The sequence below is a fragment of the Ceratotherium simum genome, chromosome 13, assembly GCF_057802395.1.
Source record: "Ceratotherium simum simum isolate JZ-2026a chromosome 13, ASM5780239v1, whole genome shotgun sequence".
Taxonomy (NCBI): domain Eukaryota; kingdom Metazoa; phylum Chordata; class Mammalia; order Perissodactyla; family Rhinocerotidae; genus Ceratotherium; species Ceratotherium simum.
In genome coordinates this window covers 24,589,375-24,615,990 of record NC_141912.1, presented here as the reverse complement: position 1 = coordinate 24,615,990, position 26,616 = coordinate 24,589,375, and the positions used below count along the sequence as shown (strand labels likewise).

The following is a 26,616-nucleotide window of genomic DNA, read 5'->3' as shown; positions in this document are numbered from 1 at the left end:
GAAGTAGGTGAGAGACATCCGGTGCAAGGGAGTCTTCTCACCCCCTGGATTATCCTCTACTGATATCATTCCCTGGAGTTCATCCTGTTTTCAACTCTCTTTGTGGGAGGGAGAGCAAGAGACCTTCCTTCTCATGTTCCTTCCCCACTTTCATGCTTAACAAGATGATTAAGCAGCTCTGATCCACAAAATGGGGAACCTCAGAACCAGCCTAAATAGTCCCCCAAATAATCAGTAGCAAGGAGTTACCATTATTATTAAAAATATTAATGCCAATAACATTTACTCTGTCTTCGGTGTATGTGTATTAGACAGGTTTCTATTGCAATCACGCCTCAGAACAAACACCAAACATCTCAGGAGATGATATCAACATTTATTTTCCTCCTTCATGGGTCTGTAGGGTCACTGGGATGCAGCTGTTCTGGGCTGGCATAACCTGGGCTTGGCAGCTTGTTCCCACTACACAACAGTCACAATATGTACCCACAACTCAGCAGACACAACATGTACCGACTATACAACAGACAGAACATGTACCCAACACACCACAGATAGAGTGGTCTTGACCACGTCAGGCTCCTACCTATGCCCTTTAATGGTTCTTATAGGTGAAATAACACTCAAATTCCTTACCATACTGTGGAGCAGTGCTTCTCTAACTGTAATGGGGATATCAGTCACCTGGGGAGGGATCTTATTAAAATGTAGACTGACTCAGTGAGTCTGGGGTGGGGCCTGAGGTTTGGCATTTCTAGCGAGCTTGGTGCTTCTGGTTCACGGACTCTAGTGGAAGACCCTGTATGATCTGGCCCACCCCTTCCTTTCAGCCACATCCCCTCACAGGCTTTCTCTCTATTCCTCTCCCACAGAGATCTCTTCCTGCTCCAAGGACTCTGCTTCCTCTGCCTGGTGCTCCCCTCTCAGCTCTGCGCCTGGCTTAATCCTTCTTGTCATTCATGTTCAATTCAACCATCACCTTCTCAAACAGGATCTTCCTGATCACCCAAGCCCCCAGCCCCATCTGGCTTGGGATCTTCTCAACCTCAGCACTGTTGACAGAGGGGAGCTGTTCTGTACATTGTAGGATATTTAATAGCATCCCTGGACTCTCCGGCATTGCCATTTAGTGTGTGTCATAGTCAGTAGTGTGTAGGAGATGGGAATGAAAACTAGTTTTATTAACTGCTGATTACTGGCTTATTCTTTTACAGGCACTATGCTACTGTTTTATACAGGCATTATCACACGTGATCCTGGAAACATCACTTTTCAACGGTACGTGATGAACTCATTCTACAGATGAGACACCTGGGGCTCAGAGAAGCTGAGTAACCTGCCCCAGGTCACTGAGAGAGGAACGAGTTGCTGAGATTTAAAGCCAGAGGTCTTATCCCAAAGTTTCTGCTCCTAACCTTTGTGCTGTTCTGAATCTGCATGATAACAGAGAAAACACTGGACAATTATTCAGGTTATAGATATTACAACACAAATAAACCACGAAGGAAAACATTTTGACTTTATGAGAGTAATGCAGAAATGTGTTATGACACCTGCTGGCTGTTTGTGAGCATGATGCAACATAACAGTTGTATTTCCACCAGACTGTAAACTCTATGCTTTTTTTTGAAATTTTCTTTTTTTACTTTTTTTTTATTGCGGTAACATTGGTTTATAACATTAAATAAATTTCAGGTGTACATCATTACATTTCAGTTTCTGTGTAGACAACATTGTGTTCACCACCCAAAGACTAATTACCATCCATCCCGGTACATGTGTGCCCTTCTACTCCTTTCTTCCTCCGTCCACCTTCCCCTCTGGTGACCACCAGTCCGAACTCTGTATCCATGTGTTTGTTGTTGCTGTTGTTAAACTCTAAGCTTAATCTTCAAAAATGACCAACAGAAGAGTTCAACAAGGATTTGCTGAGTGAATGTGTATCATTCGATACATGTCAGATTAATTTGTGGGTAAATTTTAGTTGAATCATAAAGTGTGGGATTTGGAAAGAATTGTAAAACTCAGCTAATTTAGTTGCCCACAAAGTGCAGAAACCCTCTCAACTACTGGCAACCATCAGATTTCTGCTTTAACATTTCCTGTACAGGGAGCTCACTACCTCACAACATGGACAAAGCTAATTGTGAGAAAGTTTTTTGTCCCACAGAGCAAAATCTGCCATTCTGTGCCTTTCACCTTTTGTTTGTAGTTCTGCTCTGTGGAGCTAAACAAAATTAATCCAATCCTTCAAACTTTACAGCTCCAAATATTTTGATTACAGTAATAAACTCTCTCAATTTCTCTTTGCATTATTTACATTTATGGAGCACTTGCTAAGGCCTACAATAACTCCTTTGTTCCTCATTTGAACCCTATGAGGTGGGGCTGTTGTCCCTTTGTCACAGAGACAAGCCCAGGGATCTAGAACGTTTTTTTTTGTAAAGGACTGGATCTTGTATATTTCCAGCTTTGCAGGCCACATGGTCTCTGTCATAACTAGTCCTGTAGCACAGCCACAGATGAATGGACATGGCCATGTCCCAATAAAACCTGATTTATGGGCACTGAGTCACAAAAATAAGTAAACGCCCCGTCTTCCTCCTTAGCAGAGGGACTGTGGTTTTTGACCAATGACGTCTCCAGCCCCGCTTAACTTCTCCTTCCTCCTGGGTAAAAATTACTGAGATACCCAGTCACTGAACCACCCCGCTTCCTGGCAACACCCAGTCCAGGACTGATGTCTGATTTCCTTACACCTTCTGAGAATAATAAGCTTCTCCCAGCTCATTCTTAGCTGGCTGCCCCGCGGTTCCTCTAGAGGGCACTCTCCCTGCTACAGGGAGTTAAATAAACTGAACTCTGATCACAGGGGTTTTCTTAGAGGTCTTTCATCAGTGGACTTTAAAGTGTCAGTAGCCTCACTTTACAGCAGAGACAATTAAAGTTTAAAGTGAAGAGTCCTCAGGGAGTCTGTCCTCTGAGGTAGGATTTCATACAAGAGACTGCCTACCTGCCTACGAGTAGCAGATGGTCTGGGCCGAATTTAAAAGACATCGTCTGAGAGAGCAAAATGAACTGGCTGCCAGGACAGGAACTCACATCGAAAATCCTAGAGGGCGGGCCAGCCCCGTGGCATAGTGGTTGAGTTTATACATTCCGCTTCGGCAGCCGAGGGTTCACCGGTTCGGATCTCCGGCGCGGACATACTCGCAGTTCATCAAGCCATGCTGAGGTGGCATCCCAAATAGAAGAGCTACAACTCGACAACTATGATACACAACTATGTACTGGGGATTTGGGGAGAAAAAAGAAAAAGAGGAAGATTGGCAACAAACGTTAGTGCAGGGCCAATCTTCCTCAAAAAAAAAAAAAAAATTCTAGAAATTCATTGGTCCAAAGCACAAACTCTGATGAGAAGATTCATTTGAAAAATTTTTCAAACAATTTTTTTGTAAATGTAATACTTTGATCATAGCTGAGAGGGGTATTGTGTCAGTCAAATTGCCTGTTGTCAGATTCATACCCCACCTTTCCCTTGCTCTGCTCTGTGTCACAAGGATCTACATTTCCCAGGCTCCCTTGCCCTCCGGCTTCTGGGTTAGCCAATGGCAGGACTGACAAAAGATTGGCATGCAAGAGGAAGGCAGAAACCAGGATATTTCCCCTCCCTCCCTGCTCCCTGTAGCATTTTCTGCCTCAGCTGCATCCATTCTCTGACTGGAGATCCTCCCTCTGGCATCCCAGCTCCTGCTGCTCATCCCCGGGGCATCCACTGTCACCGTTCCAGCCCCCGCTCTGGGCTCTCAAGCCACCTCTTCCCACTGTCCCCCCATGTTTAGGTAACTTTCTGCTGTTGCTAATCTCTGGGTTACCCTCCTGTGAGTCCCCATCCTGGCAGCCAGGAAGCTTACCCTCTCCTTGGGACCCTGCCTTTCCCTCATCAGGTTCCCTTCCTCCACTAACCACCCCACACCCACCCCAGAGCTGTAGCACTTCCCCCCTTTTTCCTACTTTCTAGAATTCACTTCTGCATTTCTTTTCTCCTCTGACTCTCAAATGATGATCTTCTGCTCATCTCTCTTGTCTCCAACCCTATCATGGCCACAGTCACAACCAGAGAACAAACTGTGCAGAAAGCAGAGAAAAAAAGTTTCTTAGCCTCCTGTAACTCATAGTGTGTGGGGCTGCTGGTCCCGGGACCCAGTCCACTCTGACCACAAACTGCCAAGATTTTCAATGATTGGTTTAGAGAGCATGATTGGCTGTGGGTCACCAGCCAATGGTATCCGTGAGCCTACTTTCTCCCAGTTACTAGGTAGAATATGCAAAAATCTTTAAGATTTAAAATTGCACAGTTGCAAATAGCCTTTTGAGATGATCTGGCCCTTTTATTTCCTTTTTCTGTTTGCAGAAACAGTGTTTTCATTTTTTTAAATTTTTTTCCCTAAATCTTGAGATTCCCTGCAGATTGTGGGGTTACTGCTAACTAGGAAGAGAGGTCTGGTGTGTAGAAGTATGTATGGAGTAGAAGACGGTGTTGGGGGGTGGGGAGGTGATGAGGTAAACCTAAGCAACCCTCTTTCCTTAGCCAAAGGAATCTTATTCAAGTTGTTCTGCTTGTGGAGGCAGTGGAGAGATAAGGGGGAACACAGGGAGGGGTTGGAGGGGTAGAGAATAAAGCAAGATGGCAGCTGCAGGAGTAGACTGTAGACTGTGTCATTCCTTCAAAAACCATTGAGGGAGAGATGCTGAGGATACTGAGAGGTAAAACATCTTTCTCTCAGGGAGATGGCATTCTAGTGGGGGCGGGAAAATGGCAGCAAACAAAGACTTTCTAGTTGGTAGACGGACTGGTTGAGTCCAACACAGTAGCCAGGTACCTGAGGGGTACTGTAGATAGTAAACCAATTTGCTGTTTTTCTTGTTTAACTTAAGAGGTGACTCAGAGTTCTCAAGGATTTGTGAGTTTGTTTTCCAGAGGATTTGTGAGCTTGTTTTGCAGAAGAAAGAGAATGCCTTAGGGGAGGATGCGATCACTGGATGGCTGGCCCTCAGCAGCCCTGAGCCCAATAGTCAGATTGCCCAGTGACCTCTTTGTTTCTCCAAAGATCCTCCTGCCAAGCCCATTAGCTCTATAAAAGCCCCCTGTTTCCTTTTCTTGTGGAGGCGAATTTGAGTGAACCCAGGCTCCCATCTACTTGTTTTGGCCAATTCAGATAAATCTTTCTCCATCTCCAAGCACTGACATCTCAGTGTTTGGCTTCCTGTGCATCAGGCACGTTAACTTGAGATTGAGAGGTTCGGTGTCAACACCCCCTACACACACAAAATGCTCCCGTCCAATGTCCCACAGACCACAATCAGGTTATGGTATAGATTTATTCTAGAATAATCTTCCTGAGACCCATTTCTTCACATTTCCCTCAAGAATCATAATGCTTCCCCTGGAGGCCTCCAATTCCTCTCTAATTCAACCCAAAACTGTGCAGCTAACATACCAGCAATTAACACACTAGCAATGTCTCCACAGTTTCCTTCAAGGACTGGGTCGCTCTTGGGAAGAGACAGAAGAGGGGGCTGTGAGAGTGTAAGATCCTGGCCTTCCCTCAGCCTCTATCTGAAGAAAATAAGACCCAGGGGTTCTGGGGAAGTTTCTTCCAGAAGTATCCAGTGAAGCCAGGCCACAACCCCTGTCATAGCTGACCTGACTCAGAGAGAGCATGAGGAGGACCCACTCAGTGGGTCTTGTACCCATGAGGTAGCTTAGCAGGAAATCAGGTCCAACTGGGTTGTGTCACTTCAGTCATGACAACCAGAGTAAATCATTCTCTGTCTTGAGAGGAATAAATCTAGAGAGTTTGTTCCTTTCTTTGAGTCACCTCCAGCTGTAGATCCTTTCCAGGTGAGGCCAAGATATCTTGGCACTCAGAAAAGATATTTCTACTCTGTCCTGTTCAAATTCCAAATTACTGACTCCTGGAATCAGTGAGCATAGAAAAATAGTTTTGTTGAGTTGCTAATTTTCAGGGCTGCAGCAATAACCAACACATGTATCTTGCTGCAAGAGAACAAATTTCTCAGAACAAACAGCATCGATAAAACTGGGCCCCCCAAGGCACTGGAACTAAGGATGAGAAAGCTGTCCTAACTCTCTCCATCTTGAACCATTCTCTTTGCACATCTACAATGGTTTTCCTTTGGTCTAATCTCTCTGTAGGTCACCTTCCTCGTGCTTTTCTGGACCACTCTGTGGATGGAAAATGCCTTCCCACAGCTCCCATGCATACCTGCTACTAACCAGGTGTAACTGGTTACATATCACTGAGCCATTCAATCAAAATGTGCAAGGTATTCCCTCTGGCCTAGTCTGGGTCAGATGTCCATCCCAGATCCAGTCCATGTCAGGGGGCAGCGGGACCACGTTATATGGGCATATATTGGAAGACAGGAAGTCATGACTGCTAAATGGATAGAGGTGGAGGGAGGGCAGACATGTCTTAACGGGCATTCACCATATTCTCGGAGAAAGAGCCTTGTAAAAAAATATGCTGTTGATGCCCAATCTCATAGTCCCTTGTTTCACTTCGGGTAGACAGTTTCTGGCAAGGTAACAATTTCTCAGGTGCCTGCCTTTCTTCTCCACCTTCTCCATCAGCAATAATGTTTCCTCCTTTGCATATACACAGCCCATCCTGGAAGAGCAGAGGAGTTAACACCCTCAGGAGCAACCTCAACCAATAGAGGAAGGAAGTTGTGAATGAATGTCCCAGGCTCCCCACCCCTGCTAGGAGGATTCTGAGGAATAGCCCACAATTTCCCATGTTTTCTCAGCGTGCCCTGGGTGGGACGTAGCCTAGTTGCCCACATGATAACTATCTAATTAACGAACCTTCTATGCCATTGTTCACCTAGTTGGCTTTTCTCCTTTCATTTATCTCCAAACTTGGGATTCCTGGGATCGCTTTCCAGATAGACTACCTGAACCCAAGTCCTTGACTTAGAGTCAACCTTTGGGGAACCCAAACTAAAAGATGGGATAAATTAGAAATTTCACCACACACTGTATCCAACAGTGAGAATTATCTTCTCTGGAAAGGTACACTCTGACCTGCATACCTGATTCTAGTAAGTGAAGAAAGGGCTACAGACGAAATTTCTAAAAATCCACAAGCATTTCCAATCGTGGAGGCCCTTAGTCTACACAGGGTGCTACCAGGAGGAAAGACTCCTCCTCCTTCAGAGTGAGCGAGGCTGTGACTATGATAAGTGTAGTAGGCCAAACAGTCCACACCATCATCTCTGCAACCTGTGAATACGATGTCTTACATGACAAAAGGAACCTTACAGATGGAATTAAGGTTTTGGACCTTAAAGTAGGCAGATTATCCTGGATTCTTAGGAAAAGTATCCTAGATTATCCGAGTGGACTCAATCTAATCACATGAGTCCTCAAAAGTGGAAGAAGGCAGAGGAATCAAAGAGATTCAATGGAGGAAAAACGAGGAAAGATGCAAAGATTGAGAGGAACTCAATCTGCCATTGTTGCTTTGAAGACGGAGGAAGACCGTCACAAACCTAGGAGGGCAGCAGCATGTAGAAGTTGGGAATAGCCCTCAGCTGACAGCCAGCAAGGAATGGCAACCTCAGTTCCACAACTGCAAGAAACTGAATTCTGCCAAAAATATGAATGATCACGTAAAAAGATTCTTCCTCAGGGCCTGCAGAAAGTAACTCAGTGCAGGCACCTTGATTTTAGCTTGGTGAGACCCATGTGGGTCTTCTGACCTACAGAAATGTGAGATAAAAAATTTATCTTGTTTTAGGTCCTAAAATTTGAAATAATTTATTATGGCAGCAATAGAAAACTAATAAACTAAGGATTTTGTGAAAATGTTGCAATGAAGTAAACTGTGAAACTGTGGTGAGTAAACCGTGGGGGCGTAAAATCTAGAAAAAGTTCAGTGGAAGAGTAAAGACTATTAACAAATTCATTGAACAAATGTAACTTGACAACCACATGCCAGGTAGAGGGGAGACAGGGGTGAACAATAATAGTGATGCTAATGAAGAGTAGCCTTTCCCTGTATCCATCAAACGAAAGGAATATCAGTTACCATCAGTGAATGATCAGGAGTGGAAATATCCCTTTCCTGAAGATGGATTCCACAGTGTGATAAAAATACCACTAAAGTTCATCTAGCTTCCTTCCTCCCAAATTCCTATTCCACAAACAATCTTTAAGTGTTAAGTAAGGCTTCCCTGAGACGTTCAAGTGAGAGGATTGGTTCTGGCTCCATGATCACGCATCACATTGACAGTGGGTGCACATGTGCCCATTATTAGTGAAGGGTTTGGCCTCTGGTCCCTTCACATCCTGTTTGATGCAGTCTCTGTGCATTCACTCTCTGCACCACGTCCCCCTGCAGACTCAATCCAATGAAGTGCTGGACCTATGGCTCTGACAATCGACCTTGAAGGAACCAAGTGGAGTGTGGCCTCCATAGTCACTCACAGTGATCCACATCCTGAGGTGCCCTGGGGAAGGAACCTCAGGGCTGCACATGGTCCCTTCCCCATGGGGGCAATGGGGCAGAAAAAGGACAGCCTAGGACGTGCGGGTGGGACAGGGGCCAAACCTCTCACAGCAGCACAAATTTCTTTGTAAATTATATAAATTACTTAACCTGGCTCTGCCTCAGTTTCCACATTATCGAAATAAGACAACCTCACAATGTTCTTGTGAGGATTAAATGAGTGAAATTCACTAAAAGCATTCAGCACAGCACCCAGTACATTTTAAGTTATCTTTTGAGTTAACTGTTGTTGTTCAAATCCCAGCTGTCATTCACTTGCTGAGTCACCTTCGGAAAGTTAATTCAATTTTCTATACCCTATTTCCTTATCTACAGAAAGGAGAAAATAAAGTGGTATCAAACTCAAGGGTCAAGTGGAATAATGGAATTAATATTAGTGAAGTGCTTCACATAATGTGTGCATTTAGTAAGTATTTTATTGTTGTGATGAGTTGCTGTTAAGGAGGAGGCCCTCAGCTCCAGGCTGGGCAGGAGGAAGCAAGCAGGTTACTTCAGCCTGAGGGTCCCCATTCCCATCGGCAGAGCTTGGGTTCACTGGGGTCTCCAGGGAAACGTCAGACACTAAGTCAGTAACAAGGGAACTCTGCACTCCTGTCTGCGCTGGGCAAATGGTCAAGGCAGTTAGATCCCTTGTCTTAATTCTGAAAACAGGGCACACAGGCCCAGAGAAGGAGGTGTGCGGGAAGGTGTAGATATGAGATCCATCCATGGCGTTGTGGAATGAGACCTCACCAGTCTCATAGTCCAAGAAAACTCCCACTTTTTGAAGGGGGTTGGCAACTTCCAGGATGGTCTGGGAGTAAGTGAGAGAATGATAGCCTATCCACTTGGACAGCCCCAGAATCCAGAATCCATTCTCAGGTGAAATTTTAACCCGTTTTTTCTTCTCCACATGCTCCTCACACACCCCAACATACCACTCTTCCCTGTCCCCCACCACCACCTCCCAGAAATGTCTCCCTGAAGTGAAGCTGTTGCAGCCAAGAACACAGTAATGCATATCAAATCTCTTCCGCTTGGGTGGCAGATTCCATTGTATGATTCCCCGCCACAGGCTCCTCCGGTCCTCAGATACACGAAGTTTGGGATGTGCTGTGTCCGGATCCAAAATCACATCAACTGCAGAAAGTTTAAGGATTGGCTGTGGAGTCAGCTTTGTTCCTAGACCTCAGGGCCTCAGCTTTCAAAACCTGGGTCTGGCTGAGCAGGTCTGATTCCAGAGCCTGGTGTCCCCAACCTGCCCTGAATGTCACCCCCTCAGCAATACCAAAAGAAAGGCTCAGGGGTCTTGTGTTCAGTAGAGTAGAGTGCTGAGGGTCAGGGTCTGCCTAATCCAATATCTCAAGCTGGCTCCTTCCTTCCCTGTTTTTCCTACTTCCCTCCCCAAAATGACTCTGCCCACCTGTGCTTTATAGTCACATAGATTTACATTTCAATCCCTGCTCTACCACCCATGAGCTGAGAAAATTTCCTTTCCTGCAGTCTCTTTTTCCATAGACCCAACTTACATAATACCTTTTAGCCTCAATTTCCTTATTTGAAAAATGGGGATAAAAATACTAATCTCTAGGGTAGAAAAAGGTCTTTCATATGTAGCCCAGGGCCGGGTGTGGAGAAGTGCCTGATATTATAATAGCATAATAGCATATGCCTTCTCTGTGCTAAAGGTCATGCCGGGGGCTTTTTCTGTGCTCCCAGATCCACTCTCCAAATTTCTCTACCCTCTTCTGGGCCCCAGGAATCTATTCTCTGTGGACAACATCACTGGGCTTTCTTGACACTGGTTACTTGTGGGTTTGGCCAATGGGAGGTACTAGCTGAAGATTGGAAGGAGAAAGAAAAGAGACGCACAGCATTTAATTCCCCTGCTTCATCCCTGTCAACCTCAGATGGTGATGCTCTAACAAAGGCATGACCACTCTCAGACAGCCGTGTCCTTGAGCTACAGCTTCCTCCGGGCTCCAGTAACAGCTCCCTCTCCGTATTCCTTCAAGCCTAGGGTGGTAACAGCTTCCCACTAGTGTGAGCCATGGGGCACTTCACATTCCCTTGTTGATTTACCTTGACCCCACTCCTGCCTTTCTAAAGAGCTCCTTCCTGAACTTTCTTCAATCGTCCAGTTTGAACGTCATCTCTTTTTTATTGTTTTTTATCAAAGCACATTCATTACCTCATTTACTCTTTACCTCAACTCTCACATAATAGAGATTATGATCATCATTTAAAAATGAGATAACTAAAGTTCAGAAACATTAAATAACATGGGGACACACAGCAGCAGGAGGTGGCATAAGAAGCTTGGGAGAAGCAAAGATCTTTGCTCATTGCCTTCTCTACTTGAACATTCCACATCCTCACTCTCCCTGCTGTATTAGTTCGCTCTGCCTCTCCTTTCCCTCAGCTCTACCACTTATGCGTCTTCCTTCCCGTGAAGATCTGTGGAATCCCAGGACAGCAATTCTCTCTGCTTCTCTGGGCTCTCAGCGGGAGCTGAGGAGCACACCTTTGTGTGGGAGATGGGCACACCTTTGAGGCCAGGGCATCAATTCACCCATCCAGAACTCACCCTGTCTTGGAGACTTTTCTTCCCAGAATCTCATGAGTTGGAGAAGAAAAAGGGAATGTGTTCCCTCAGCTTGTTGTCCTAGGGAACATACAGCGATTCACTCACCAGCTTGGAAGAGGGCCATCTTCGATTCTGAAAGGCAGGAGACATGGGTAAGGAAAGGGCATTATTTCTGTACTTGCCCCCACCATTCTCCTCAGTAAGCCATTTCTCTTTCCCTTTCATCAGTCTCTTCCAATGTCCAGCTTCCTTCCTCTACAGCTCTGCCTCATCAGCCATAGAACCTCTCAAAAATGGTGGACTTCCCTCCTTCAGTCATGCTGGGGCTGCAGGTGACATGTCCAGGCCTTGCTAGGGTGTGGGCATGTGTGCTAGCATGGTGAGGGTTGGCAGAAAATGCCCAGACACTGTGTCTGGAAGGTTCTCTCTGAGGCTGCAGAAAAGTGTGGGTGGTATCCCCCACAGAAAATGAGCCGTTGGGCTAGATCTGATTATTCCTTCTGGGAGTGCCAATGGGTCACACAGCAGAGAAAAGGTTTAAATGTTTAGTACACGTGTGACAGGAAACTCAGAGAACATCAGGGTCACTCACCTCCATAGGTCTGAGACTTCTCTCCACCTACAATAGAAGAAAGGTAGAGATGTCACCTGAACTGTGTCTTTTCTGAGTCATGTCCTTTCTCTTCTTTTGCACCTAACTAATCTTTCCTTTTGACCTCCACTCCCACCCTTACTACATTCTCCTTGGGCCTGTTCAGTACTGTCCTCCTCTCTCATCCTTAATATCAAGTCTGAGAACATCAATTGCACGCTGATGATACCACAGGCACCATGTAAGTGCTTTCCCTGCTGAGACGCGGCAGATCTATTCTGTATGTATCTACACTCCCATACCTGGGCGCAGGTGTCACTGTGTGTACACGACTATGTGTGTGTGCACTAGAATCCATCTGTCTCAAGCTGTATTACGTCCTGCCTACTTCTGAAAGAATTGGACAACTTAACGAGGAAATTTCAGGTACTATTTTTTATTAAAAGCAGTTCTAACAAATCTATCACAACTGAGCCATTGTGGCTATTCCTTTTCTAAAATACAATTTTTTCCCCTTCTCTGTTTTTCTCGTTCTTTTAAATCTTACATTCTTTGTTTCCTTCTCAGCAGCCTACAGATTATGTAAAGCAATTAGTGAGGTTCCCAGCATAGGGAAGGCACTTCATCTAGAGAGTTCCATTCCCCTCCTCCTCCTTTCCTTTCAAGTGCACCCTGGAGGTTCCCTGGTGCCTTGCTGGGCTGGAGAGTCTGTGGGCCCCACCTGGAGAGAGATTGAGGGCCCTTTTCTCTATTAAAAAAACACAACTCCTTGTTCTTCCCCGAATCAGAAACCCTTCTTTTTTCCCTCCCTAAAAGGATCAGGGACATTTCTCAGCCATGGGCAGATTTAAGGATGAGGACAGGGTAGGGAAATATCCCAGCACAGAGTCTTAGATGTGAATTCAGAGATAATGTCAGAGGCACTCACCAGCCATGAGTAGGAACTCTATCTTCTCTACAATGGAAGAAATGTGAAAAGTCATTAAGATGCTTAAAGCAGCGATACCCAGACATGCCAGGGTCCCTGGGGGAATCAGAACTTACCGAATTCACGCAGGAGCTTCTCTAGAAAATAAGCAGGAAAAAAAATTATTGTTATGGGGATCCATCTGGGAGAACTTCTGGAACATAAACTTTACAAATGACCCAGTGAAGGGGTGGGTGCACGGGGTTGGGCAGGGTCAGCTTCTTGGGCTCCCTCCCGTAAACTATCGCAATAGGTTCCCTTCCTGGTCAGATACCTCTTGCCCTTCGTTCTAAATCCTTTTCTGCTTCTTCTCTCTCTTTTTCCCGGGATAGAACCTGTTTCTCCTTCTGCTTTTGCCAGAGGAAGTAACCCATCCCTGCGAGAAGCAGCAGCAAGACAGGTAGGGTTCCAGCCAGGGTTGCCATCCAGGTACTGGCCCTCCAGAAGAAGGGGTCTGCAATGGAAAGGAGCTTTAGCCTCTCACCCCCAGGGCAGGGATCACAGAGCTGGTCTCAGGACATAAATGTTCCTTCTCCTTCTAAAGTATCAGGGAACTTTAGATAAGACTTCGGTAAACTCTTACTATAACATAACAATATTACTCGTCTTGAACTGTCTGCTTCTCACATCTGAACATGAGTTATTTGAGCATCACAATCTTATGTGTTTTCTAATTTAGTTTTTCACATGTTACATTTACATGGTTCAAAGCTCAAAAAAATATAAAAAGTCATCCAGGTCACCCATCCATTCCCTCCTCCCTTTTCCCATTTATTAACTCTTCATTAATCAGCTTAATATGGTGGGTGGTTAAGAGTAGGAGCTTAGGAGCTGGAGGGCCTGGGTTCAAATTCTTGCTCCTCCACTGGACTGGCAGTGTGATCTTGGACGAATTACTTAACCACTCTGTTCCTGGCATCCTAATATGTAACATGGGATAATAATAGTACCTCACTCATAAGGTTAAAAAAATTCAATTGATGCTTATAAAGTGCCTGACACATAGTGAGTGCTATGCAAGTGTGTATTAGATTTTAAAAATATAAATATATTCTTATATTTTCTTGTTTACACCCAAGATAGCATTCGATAAAAACTGCTCTGCATCTGGCTTTCTCTTCATATTAGAGAACCTGCCATATTAGTACAGAGAAAATGTCTGTGTTTTCTCTCCCAGCTGTGCAACATTCCATTGCATGCCAGTTTCCCATTGATGGACATGTTCATAGTTCCTAACTTTTTGCTATTATAATTACTGCTGTAAGAAATAAACTTTTCATGGTTTATTTCATAAAAATGCAAGCATATCTGTCAGAGAAATTCCCAGAAGATAGATTTTGGATCAAGAAATATGTGGTTTGGAGAAATACTGCTATATTGCTGGCATTGGAAGTTAATGCCAATTTATACCAAAAATATACCAAATTATACCAACAAATGTCTAAGAGTGACCATCTCCCCACAATCCTGCCATCATAATATGTGATCTGCTGCCTTGGTTTTGTTTTCTTTTCTTTTGTTGCCAATTTCACAAGTAGAAAATATTTTAACACATTCCTCTATTGAGAGAGATGAGACATCATCTCATGTGTTATTTCCTTTTCTGTGAACTAATAATGCATGTACTGTGCTCATTTTTCTACTGGCTTGTTTTATATTTTAAGGAGAATAGTTCTTTCTGTAAGATATGAGTTGTACATGTTTTTCCCATTTTGTCATTTGTCTCTGCTTAAGGGTCTGATCTTTACCATTTTCCCCCAATTCTCACTGCCTGTCACAGTTTATGCCACATAGGACTTAGGCAGTAATATATGTGACAAAAACACAGCTTTATGGGGAAAAGAAACATCCAGAAACATGTCTGGAGTAAGAAAGATGCTCAAGATCCCTGCTCTGTGCCTCATATTCACTACACAGAGCCAAGACAGCAACAGAGAATCACACATTCTCCTCCTTTCAATAGCCATAGCCCAGCACCATTTACCTGAGGCTAAGCAGGTACTGACCTGCAATGGAAATCCTGGCGGTCTTTTCCTGGCTGAGGAGGGGATTTCTGATGATACAGGATACCCCTTCCCCAGAGCTGCCTTTCACGATCACAGATGATGCGATTACATACAGGCCCTCTCCATCTGCTGCCGAAGATGCTGCCAAAGACGGCATGTCTTCTCCTGTGGCATCTCTCCACTCTATTTGGGGCTGAGGATACCAACCGGTGGATGTGCACTCCAGACGGATCCCTCCATCCTCATAACCCCTCATTTCAATGTGAAAATCAGAACCCAGGGCTGTGGAAGGATAAATGAGCCTGAATTCTTTGGAGCCTCCTTTATCAGGGAAAGTCTCAACAAGAATTGAATGACACACTCACATTAGGTAATTCAAGAGGGGTTTCATTAAGGAGCTGTTTACAAAAGCATGGTCATGGTGAGGGGAAAACTACATGGGATAGAGAAAAACACCAAGGCCAGGAACAGTGGAGCTGTTACTACCCACCCCAAAACCCAAAGGGAGGAGGAGAGGAAGCCATTTTAAAGACCTAAAATATGATGGTAATGTAGAGAGGGCTTTCTTAAGAGGAACGGTGATCTTCAGGAAGCGAATGCAGCCAGCTAGAGGTGGTCCTGCAGGGAACAAGCCATGAGGCTACGTGCCTAGTCCTCTCTCTCCTCTCACCCTCCTTCCATCTTCTGCTATGGCTCCCCATTAGCCAAACCCAGCCAGGAGCCACAGGGCAAGAGAGTGATCTGAGAAAGAGAAATGCAACCCTTGACGTCTGGACATCTGCCTGGTCTTGGTGATCTCCTGTTGAACATAAGCAACTTCATTGAACATCAACATCAGACAAGGGCACTTTGTCACTATGATGGGTCAAGACAAAAACATGACCACTCACACAATCGTGTTTGAATATAGAGAAAAATATGAACACTGTCCAAACCACAATCATGACCAAGCATGTCTCTATCCTGGCTATGAGTGAGTGCTGCTCCTTGACCAACTACAGTTTTGACCTCACTCTATTCTTCCTCCTAGATAAGACGTCTTAAGACAGCCACCCACAGAATCACACCCCTCACCTTCCTGACAGCTTCCAATCCAGAGAAAGCCCCACTTCCATTTACCCTCCCCCAACTCCAAACTAACAGAAGCCCAAGTTCTATACCAAGTCTTCTCTAACACCCTCTTACTGAGACACACCATGGTTCCCACAGGACATGCATTCTCCCCCCGCTGCAAGAAGTATGAAAACGACTTGGTCAACTCCAGGTGTGGTCCTGGCGACCTGTGGTGGGGTGACATTGTCAGCATAGATGCTGTCCCACAGGTCATCCTCCCAGGGCCCACAGCAACATGCACTTGGACGGACCACTGAAGCTACCTGGAACACAACTGAACCCAAACACCTGTGTGCCATCACGGAGGAGATATTTCCTTATCCTTCCTATCCTCGATCTTCCACTTCCCTGCTTAGACCGCGGTGGCCAGCATGAGGGAGCTCTTTACTTGACGTTATAGGGTACAGGGGGAATTTTTCCTGGAGGAAAACCTGTGCCTTTCGCAAGCGCCTAGAGAAACAAAGAGGGAAGGCAGTGGAGGCAGATCCCGGTTAATAGCCAGGATGCTCTGAGGGGGATTAGGAGCATGAACTCCGCCTCTGACCCCAGGTCCCTCAGGGGAACGAGCTCAAAATAAAACTAGGAGGCTCACCTGCAACCTCCAGCTCCACCATGGCTTTTTCAGAGAAGTTTTCATCTTGGAAATAACACAGGTAGCTTCCGCTGTCAGAGGCTCTGACATCATAAATTCGGAGAGTAGCCTTCCCTTCAGTGATGCCATCTCTTAAAATAGACGTTCTCCCTCGATACTCTGCCATCTGTTGCTCTTCTATTTCCTGCCCGTTTGCGTACTCATATACTACCTGCCCAAGGCTGGATCTCACCCACATCAGCTCCATGGTCTCTGCGCTCATCTTGGGGGACACATGACAGGGCAGATCAGCATCTTCACCCACCATGGCGAGGATGGGCCCAAAGGGTCCAATCACAGAAAATTGAGCTGGTCAGCAAAAGGAGAAGCTCCATCAGAGGGAGTTGGGGCCATGAGGGTAAGAGCGAGGGGTCTTAGGCAGGGAGGTGAGATATGAAAAACCTGGAGAGGAACAGGATCCTAACAGAAGTACAATTTGTCTTAACGGCATTTGCACCTTCAATCTGGGATGGGACTTCCAGGTATGAGATGTTGTCAGAGGTTCTGACTGGATGCTAATAGGTAACTGTCTCCTTCAGATGCATAAAAGCAGAATGTTTCCTACCTGAGCAAGGGGTAAGCAGCTGGACCAAGATGAGGCAGACAAGGAGGTCGAGCAGAGGGAAGTCTAGGGAACTTGCCATTTTCCTCTGTGCTGCAGAGAGAAGCCAAAAAAGAGTCCGGCAGAAACTACAACCTGGAAGAAGATGGCAAATTCCACATCAAACCACCACTTCCCCAGAGCCAGCTCAGAGTGAAATACACAGTTGCTAGTGTGGTGACTCAAGATCTTCCTCTGCCAATATATCTGCTTGGGAGTCTCTTAACTTTTGAGCTTCAACAGGGAAAATCACTCATAAAAATATGTAATGCTAATGCCAAAAATATGTGCATACATTTAACATATAAATGTTATGTGTGTAGTGTTAAATGTACATGAATTATCCCTAATCCATCAGGAAATCCTTGGCTCTACTGGCCAAATATGTCAGAATCCTTCCGCTTTCCCACACTTCCACTGCTACAGCCAGGTCCAAACCTCCGCCGCCACACTCTGATTAATGCAGGACCCTCCTCTCTGGGTCCCCTGATTCCACCTGTGTCCCCTACAGTCTATGCTCAACACAACAGCCAGAACATTCCTTGAGTCACATCATGTCACTCCTCTGCTCAGCACCTTCCAGTGGCTCCCAGTTCACTCAGAGTAGATGCTGAAGTCCTCACAATGGCTAGCATGGCCTTCCAGGACCTGCACCTCTCACTTCCTCTCCCCTGCTCTCCTCGTCTGCTCCAGCCACACTGGCCTTCTTGCTGGTCCTTGAACAGGCCAGTACAGAGGGCCTCAGCCCTGACTCTTCCCTCTACCTGGACCCATTTCCCCCCAGATATCCACAAGGCTCACTCCCTCACCTCCTTTAAGTCTTTTCTCTAAAGTCAGTTTCTCCATGAGACCTTCTCTGACCACAGGATTATGGCAAACTGCTCCAGTCCTCCTGTGCCTGCTCTCTTTCCCCGTTGAATTTTCACCATCAAACGTACCATGTTTTTACCATCTGTCTCCATCTGCTCGAATGGAAACTCCACAAAGCAGGGATATTTATATATTTTGTTTCCTGATGTATATCAAGCCCGCACAACAGTGTGTGGGTCACACGGAACACTCAGAGAATATTTGTTGAAGGAGTGAAGGGATGAGGGGTAACGTATTAACCCGTTAATACTCAATAGCATTTTAAATCGGTTTAGATGATCACATTAGCTAGTTGTCATCTGACAGGAGGGGAGGTGGAGACTTGTAAGACAAGCATGTGCCTCTATAATGACATGCTCTTTTGGTTTGGCTTAGAGGGCAGAGCTTGACCTCTTGTGCTCCCACTGGGACTTGCCTGTATTAATGGATTTATTCCTAATTTTCAATGAGGTGGTTTTAAGGAGTCAGCATGTCCTGATATGCATGTAAGAATGTTACTACTCAGTGTGCCTCAGTGCACTCTTTTCACAACTGTTCCTTGTGGGAAAACATCTCTGAGAAGGAAATTATTTATTTCCAGTCTTCACCAATGAAGTGTGAAGTGTTTACCAATGCTTCCAGTGTTCACCAGTGCTCTTTGGCAGATGGCCTCTGGAGTCACCAGCAACAGATAAGTTCCTCGTCTTAGTCTTTCCACTGCTAAAGAAGTGCCTTTTCGAGGCAGAGATGTAAGAGCCGGCGGTTGCAAAGTAGGGGCAAATATGTCAAGCTAGGAGCACACAGCAGCCCAACAAAGCTCATGCCTCTAGGAAGTGCTGAGGTTCTCTTAGCTCAGAGGCAGGGCCCCTGTGACTCCCCACTCACAGCCCAGAGCTCCCCACTCTATCGTGGCTCAGAGAAGTGCCTCCACCATCTTTTAGCCATGGTCTGTGGCATCACTGTGAACCTTCGTGTTAAGGGAAGTGTGGGGCCCTTGCCAGCTGGCAAGGCTTGATTCTAGCTGGAGTTCTAGCTTGGCTTCCATTCTAACTACCCAAGACTTGGCTGCATCCCTATATAGTGGACGGTCTGAGAGCAGGCCTAGGTGGATTACTCAGAGACAAGACTGAGATCACTGGACCTAGCCCCCTCCTTTCTTCATTGGTCCTCTCCCATCATGTATCTTCTCCTTCCCTGAAGATGTCAGGTGGAATGGGGTGCTGATAAACGACTTGAGAGTGTGCCCATCTGGGCAGCAACACTGCGGACTCCTCTAAGCCCCAACCCATGGCCGTGACTAAGTTCAACTCACGCCCCCATCAGACTCTGGTTAAGATCCAAGCAGACTCCTGGTGGACACTCTGGAGTCAGTCAGAGGCTGAACCCACCACTTCTAAATGAGAAGGCTAGTGAATGCGAGAGCTGGGAACAAGACCAGGTCTCACCCATCTTTTCATTCATTTGTTCATCAAATATTCACTGAGCAAACACTATGTGCCAGGCCCAATATGTTAGATGTACGAACAAAAATACACGTGGAAACTAGGTAATGGCTCTATGGTTCACAAGCTGTGTGATCTTAGCCATGTGACAAAACCTATTTGAACCCAGTCACTCATGAAAGAACGTGAAATATAAACTTTAAAATGTGCATCAATGGTCCAGCAATTCTACTCCAGATGTCTAGTCCAGCAAAGCACTTCCCTGGGTCCAAAGAGAAGCATGTGTAAGGATGAGACTGCAGCACTATTTTTAAAAGTAAAAAAGTGATCAACAGGGCTGGCCCTGTGGCGCAGCAGTTAAGTGCGCAACTCTGCTTTAGCGGCCCAGGGTTCGCAGGTTCAGATCCTGGGCACGCACTGACGCACCACTTGTCAAGCCATGCTGTGGCAGTCTCCCATATAAAGTGGTTGAAGATGGGCACGGATGTTAGCTCAGGGCCAGTCTTCCTCAGCAAAAGGAGGAGGATTGGCAGATGTTAACACAGGGCTGATCTTCCTCACAAAAAAAAAAAAGGTCAAAAGGGACACATGCTACACTGAGAATTGGGGATTAAGTGAAAGATACTTTTATCCTTTGCACCCTATACTTTGAAAATTATTTGAATGTGTTAAATTTTAAAAGTTTTCATGTATAACTTAATTAAGGTTTGTTACAAATAATTATAGTGACTGCAACATACTAGTTGTTCAGAAAATACCAACTCCTCCAAAACACACCAGCATGAGGCCCGCAGTCACGGTACCTGCAAGTCCGGGAACTGCCGGGGGACAAGGGAGCAGGAGTCTGTGCAGCTGGCTCTCCTTCAGAGCCTTGTCTGAAACCTGGACACACCCTCAGACAGAATACTGCCTTTCAGTTTGTCCTCTGCTCGTCAAACTGCTCTCGATGCTGCTAGAGAGAGGACAGTATTATCATTAGTACAATAGGTAACAGCTTCTCTACTGTCCTCAGAGTGGGGAATATGTTTTTACTTATTTTTTAGGTTATTTATTGTTTTATCCAATATAAAATTGATTATAGACAATTTTAAGGTGAAGGAAAATATAAAAGAATAAAATTTAAATAATCTGTGATAGTAATCATGTATTTTGCGTTATGGGAATGTAAATATTTCTGGAAGTATTTTGGCCATATATTTGTACCAAATGTCTTCAAAACATTTCATTTTTTGACCCCAAATTCCATTTGTAGAAGTTATTCTTAAAGAAAAGAAATCAGATGTCACCACAAAGATTTATGTTTAAGGCTGTTTATCATAGTAAAATCTACAATAGCAAAATGTACATACAATTTAAATATTCAATTTGAACCCAATTTTATTACAATTATAAACAAAAACTCTTTATTAGAAACATGATTCCTCGTGACTGTATGGAAATCCCCTACGATCAGACCATGTGTTAACTGTCCTCCAACTGTTGTATATGTACGTGTATGTAGTATCAGAGGCTGGTTCAGATTTTTCTAAACTGTAACTAATTCTGTAAGAAACAGTGTTACATATAAATGTTCAAAGCACATCTCTCTTTAGAATTTCTTAGGATATATCCCCAGAGATGACCAGGAGAGATTACAAGAGTCCTTTGCTCCTTTCTGACCACAGGAAGTTCCTAAGAACGTGCAGTTGGGAAGTTTCTTCGTTCAGGTTGTCTCCCTCCCGCCAGATTTCCCAGTGCAAGTCCTTACCTTTTGCATTGCCTCTCGCCCACACCCCACATCTCTTCACCACACACACAAGCACCAAACCCCTTTCTCTGGGTGTACCCGCTCTCAGCTTTTTAGCCTCTCTCTTTCTAGTGCCTGAGGCCCTAGCTGTTACAAATTTCCCCCACTTACCCTTTGGCATTCCCATATGAGAATCAGAGCCCACAGAATGAAAGTAATCAACAGTTCTCCATTATGGTTAATAGTCTGCTCTGGAAGAAAGGGAAAAGAAAGAAAGGCTGCTCACTGTGACAAACAGGAACAGAGTCCCTTTTTGGAAGAATTGGTCTTTCAATTGGCTCGGGGGGTGTTGCTCATCAGTTGCTGGGCAGAAACTAGTGCGGAAGGTTAGAATGAAAACTGAAACTATATAGGATTGCAAACAATGAAGAAAAACTACGGCCCTGATTACCACACTGTTTGTGTCTCTCTGTTTACCTATTTTAGTCATTCATGTGTATGTTTGTGTATAATCAGTATTTCATTATATACACCTGTTATGTCTTTTATATCACAATAGATTTATCAGCAGAACTAAGCAGAAAAATTACAAGATTTTAATATGTAAAGAGAGGAAGACGTGCATTATTACAATGTTTCTGTGGCCATTTGCTAACGTCCGTGTGCATGTAGGTGGGCACACGGAGGAGGACGTCCTTTACAGCAGAGCCAAATGGAGGTATGTACAGAAAGAAAACCAGACCCCCTCCACCTTCTCAGCACCTCTGAACCTCGGGTCTCATATCCACGACCACATCATATAATGTTCAGGAACCAGAGGCAGTGCTGCCAGTGACGGATGGGCACGTCTCACATTTTTCAGAACCTTCTTATTTGGAGGGTTGCTGAGCAGCTTCCTTCGCCCTCTGTGCCTTATTTGTGCTACATTCTTGTTTTCATGTGTATTTGTTTCTACTCTGCCTGCAGGATTCTGTATTCTCTGAGGTTAGACTCCGCATAGTCTGTGAATGTTGTTTCTGTAAGGTGCCTTTTGGAAAAACTGGTCCTACTGTGGCCTAGGTCCTCCCAAGACACTTTAGTGTCATCTCAAGGTGGCGATTAATCTCCTGGGGCTGTGATATGACCTTGGCTGATGGAATTTGATAATATTCCAAGTTTGAATTTAGACTCTGCGGTAGACAAGGTTGATTGCTTGTGCAATACCTATTCCCTGCTGTTTTTTAGTAATCAAACTCAGTTTTGGGATGTCCTGCCATGTGCCCATTCCTCTTACAGATAGGAGAAACCAAGGGACTAAGTTTGAGCCAATGATTTGTAGGTGGAAGTTGTTGGGCTGTGTTTCTCGAGGGAGGTCTGTACTTTTCCCACTTCCTCCTTCCTTTTAGAACATGGTCCTTGGAGCTGGAGTGCAGGGACCATTTCATGACCATGAGGCAACCTTGAGAATGGAAGCCACCTACTGAGATGGCAGAAAATAAAGATGGAGGGAGTCTGGGGTATGGATGCTTCTCTGAGCTCCCAGACCAGCTGTGGACTGCTGCCCTCTGAATTCATTTTACATGGAAGGAAAACAAACACTTGTTTTGTTCAAACCCGTGGTACTTCTGGTCTCTGTTATCAGCAGCAAAATACAATTTTCCCTCCCCACCCCCAACTAACAAAAGTTTACCATGAAACTTTTTAAACATATAGCAAAGTTGAAAGACATTTTCAATGAACACCAAATATATCTACTATCTAGATTCTACAGTGAACATTTTACTATATTTTCCTTATTATAATTAATCCTTCTGTTCATCCCCTATTCATCCTTCTTTCTTTGTTTATCTATTTGATGCCTTCTCAAGTAAGTTGCAGGACAGTGTCAAGATAGTGGCGTAGGCAGACTCTGAACTCACCTCCTTCCATGGACACAATGAATTTACAGCTACTCCTGGAACAATCACCCCTAAGAGAGAATTGAAAATTGTATTTAAAAAAAAAACAATGACAACAAGAGTTGGTGATGACTGTGGTGGAAGTGGCAGAAATTCCTTTTTGGAGAGAAAAAAGCCAGCCTCTAGCTGTGAGGCTGCACAACCATCTGGAAGTAACCTTAGGTTGTGAAGCCTTCCCTGGAGGAGTGGGGGATCTGAGCAAGGGAGCATTACCACAATAAGCAGTGCGGGGGAAGAGGGAGAATACCCCTTTGCCCTTTCCCTTAAGGTTCTTATGGCTGGCCAAATAATTAACAAGACAGGTTAGCAGGAGAAAATAATACCAAGTTTAATAACATGTATATATGGGAGAAACCAGGGACATTGCGTTTCTCAACACTATAGCAGAAATTCTCTTCTTAAATACCATGTTCAGCCACTGACAAAGGAGGATGTTGGGGGTGTGGGGAGTCACTTACAGGAGATTACCACTAAAGCACTGTAAAAAAGAGTCAGGTTATTATGCAGATTTAAGGCCTCACCTTTCACATTGATAAGTCTCTAGAAATGAGGCCATTCCCCCTCTTCCCAAAACAGAGAGGGAGATACCTTTACAAATGGAGATTTCCCTTATAAATGTAAATGTTTGTCTGGCAACTCCTTGCAGGGCCATCCAGAGAATGTGGCCAGAGAGACAGAACTTCTGATAAGATGGGCTTGTTGGTGCCTTTTCTATTTTACATTTATCTTACATTATCTTTACAGCCATCATGATAGAAGATCTGTTCCAGAAAGGAGCCACCGTGTCAAATTTTTTAGACAGTTAGTGCGAGAGGTCAAATGTCCCTCAGAGAAAACAATCAAGGTAAAGAGGTTTATTTTAGGATGGCCAAATCTTGATCTCCCACAGCCCCATCTTTCAAAGCCTGAAACAATTGAGTACTACCATGCCTGGGGGCGGCCCCACTCAGCTGCTATGCTGAGAAAGATGACAATAGCTTTGCAGGCCAGAGGCCTGCAGCAATTGTAAGCCCCTGAGTCTAGCAAACAGCCATGCTGGGGGCCTAATCACTTAACAGAAAAACTGCAACAGGAATATGCTATTAGACCTTGGAGCCAACTGTGCTGGGGTTCCCCAAACCAAATAAAATGACTGAAAGGACCATAGTGTCCCCACGCAGCTGAGCATTACAAGAAGCTGGCCAAGGGGACAGCCTAACCTCCCCAGGCACCTGCAACAAGACCAACCCTGCCACAACAGAAGGAAACACATGGCCACACAGGGGACACTCCTGGAACATTTGGAATTGGTGACAAGAGGGAAGCACATTGCTGGGCCTCGTAAGGCATCTTTTACATAAAGCCAACTCTCCAAGATCATGAGATGTAGCTGTCCTACCTAATACACAGATTTAAGCACAGAGAAAGAGGCAAAATGAAGAGACAAAGGAATATTTTCCAAGTAAAGGAACAGGACAAAATCCGAGAAAAAAGAACTAAACAAAACAAAAATAAACTATCTACCTGACAAACAGTTCAAACAAAGAGTCATAAGGAAGCTCACTGATCTTGGGAGAAGAATGGATGAACTCAGTGAGAACTTCAACAAAGAATTGGAAAATATAAAAAGAACTGATCAGAAATGAAGAATACAATACTGGAAATGAGAAATTCACTAGAGGGACTCAGTAGCAGAGTAGACGATACAGAAAATGGATCAGCGAGCTGGACAAAAGACTAAAGGAAATCACCCAAGCTGAACAGATAAAAGGAAAAAGAATTAAAAAGAATGAGGACAGTCTAAGGGACCTCTGGGACAACATCAAGTGCACTAACATCCATGTTATAGGTGTCCCAGAAGGACAAGAGAGAGAGACAAAGGGGCGGAGAATCTATTTGAAGAAATAATAGCTTGAAACTTTCCTAACTTAAGGAAGGAAACAGACATCCAGGTACAGGAAGCACAGAGAGCACCAAACAAGATAAACCCAAAAAGGCCAACTCCAAGACACGCTATAAACAAAATGTCAAGAATTAGAGATAAAGAGAGAATCCTAAAAGCCATAAGAGAAAGGCAACAAGTTACATACAAAGGAAACCCCATAAGGCTATCAGGTGACTATTCAGCAGAAACCTTACAGGCTAGAAGGAAGTGACATGATATATTTAAAGTGCTGACAGGAAAAACCTACAGCCAAGAATACTCTACCTGGAAAGGTTATCATTAGGAATAGAAGGAGAGATAAAGAGTTTCCCAGACAAGCAAAATGTAAAGGAGCTTATCAGCAAGAAACAAGCTTTACAAGAAATGCTAAAAGGAGTTATTTAAGTGGAAAAGAGAAGACCACAAGTAGAAATAAGAAAATTGTCAAAAAAAAAAAAAAGCAATAAAATCACTGGTAAAGGCAAATATACAATAAAAGTAGCAGATCTAACACCTATGAAGCTAATATGAAGGTCAAAAGACAAAAGTACTAAAATTATCTATTTCCATAAGAAGGTAATGGATACAGGTGCACACACACAAAAAAGCTTAGATATGAACATAAAATGTGGGAGGAGGGGAGTAAAATAGTAGAGATTTTAGCAAGAGGTCAAATTAAAGAGACTATCAATTTAATATAGATTGCCATACATGTACATTATTATATGCAAACCTTACGGTAATCACAAACTAGAAACCTACAATAAATACACAAAAAATAAGAGAAAGGAACCGAAACATAATACTAAAGAAAGCCATCAAGCCACAAGGGAAGAATTCAAGAAAAGAAGAAAGGAACAGAGACGAACTACTAAAACACCCAGAAAAAAGTAATGGAATGGCAAGAAGTACATTCTTATGAATAGCTCCTTTAAATGTCAGTGGACTAAATGCTCCAATCGAAAGGCATAGGGTGGTCAATTGGATTAAAAAAACAAGACCCATATATATATGCTGCATACAAGAGACACACTTCAGACCTAAATACGCTCACAAACTGAAAGTGAAGGGATGGAAAAAGATACTCCATGCAAATGGCAATGAAAAGAAAGCTGGGGTAGCAATACTTTTATCAGACAAAATACAGGTTTTAAAACAAAAACTGTAACAAGAGACAAAGAAGGGCACTGCATAATGATCAAGGGAACAATCCAACAAGAGGGTATAACACTGGTAAATATATATGCACCCAACGTAGGAGCCCCTAAATATATAAAACAATTATTAACAGACATAAAAGGTGAAATAGACAGTAACACAATAATAGTAGGGGACTTTAATGCTCCATTTACATCAATGGGTAGATCATCCAAACAGAAAATCAGTATGGAAACATTGGCCTTAAATGACGCATTAGACCAGTTTGACTTAATAGATATATACAGAACATTCTATCCAAAAACCACAGAATACACATTCTTTTCAAAAGCACATGGAACATTCTCCAGGATAGATCACATATTAGGCCACAAGACAAGTCTCAATAAATTTAAGAAGACTGAAATAATACCAAGCATCTTTTGTGACCACTACAGTATAAACTAGAAATCAACTACGGGAAGAAAATAGGAAAAGCCACAATATGTGCAGGTTAAACAAAATGCAGCTGAATAACAATTGAGTCAA

The 26,616-nt window shown here is 44.2% G+C and overlaps 1 protein-coding gene across 5 annotated transcripts; it reads right to left on the bottom strand.

The window, feature by feature from the left end:
• Positions 1 to 419: 419 nt before the first annotated feature.
• LOC101397423 (butyrophilin subfamily 3 member A2-like) lies at positions 420 to 21,415 on the bottom strand. Of its 5 annotated transcripts, none has more exons than XM_087438133.1 (11): positions 21,262 to 21,415; positions 20,168 to 20,316; positions 17,038 to 17,169; positions 16,434 to 16,781; positions 14,729 to 15,010; positions 12,997 to 13,176; positions 12,800 to 12,820; positions 12,684 to 12,710; positions 11,756 to 11,782; positions 11,269 to 11,295; positions 420 to 3,290 (listed from the first exon to the last, which is right to left on the bottom strand). In XM_087438133.1, exons 3-11 carry the CDS (start codon positions 17,114 to 17,116, stop codon positions 3,271 to 3,273), a joined length of 1,011 nt encoding a protein of 336 aa, XP_087294259.1. In that variant the 5' UTR covers positions 17,117 to 17,169; positions 20,168 to 20,316; positions 21,262 to 21,415; the 3' UTR covers positions 420 to 3,270. The 5 variants fall into 5 exon arrangements, with proteins under 5 accessions (XP_087294259.1, XP_087294255.1, XP_087294257.1 ...); XM_087438129.1 differs by lacking the exon at positions 420 to 3,290 and adding an exon at positions 8,996 to 9,716; XM_087438131.1 differs by lacking the exon at positions 420 to 3,290 and adding an exon at positions 8,996 to 9,716 and having other exon boundaries at positions 17,038 to 17,127.
• Between the last annotated feature and the right edge of the window lie 5,201 nt (positions 21,416 to 26,616).

Bases quoted from the DNA above. Each gene is read 5' to 3' on its own strand.
- LOC101397423 (XM_087438129.1), bottom strand. From the start codon at position 17,116: ATGGCAAGTTCCCTAGACTTCCCTCTGCTCGACCTCCTTGTCTGCCTC. The intron at 11,783-12,683 runs GTGAGTGCCTCT...CTTCTATTGTAG, and splicing joins AGAGTTCCTACTCATGGCTG to GTGGAGAGAAGTCTCAGACC. The intron at 11,296-11,755 runs GTGAGTGACCCT...CCTGCCTTTCAG, and splicing joins GAAGTCTCAGACCTATGGAG to AATCGAAGATGGCCCTCTTC.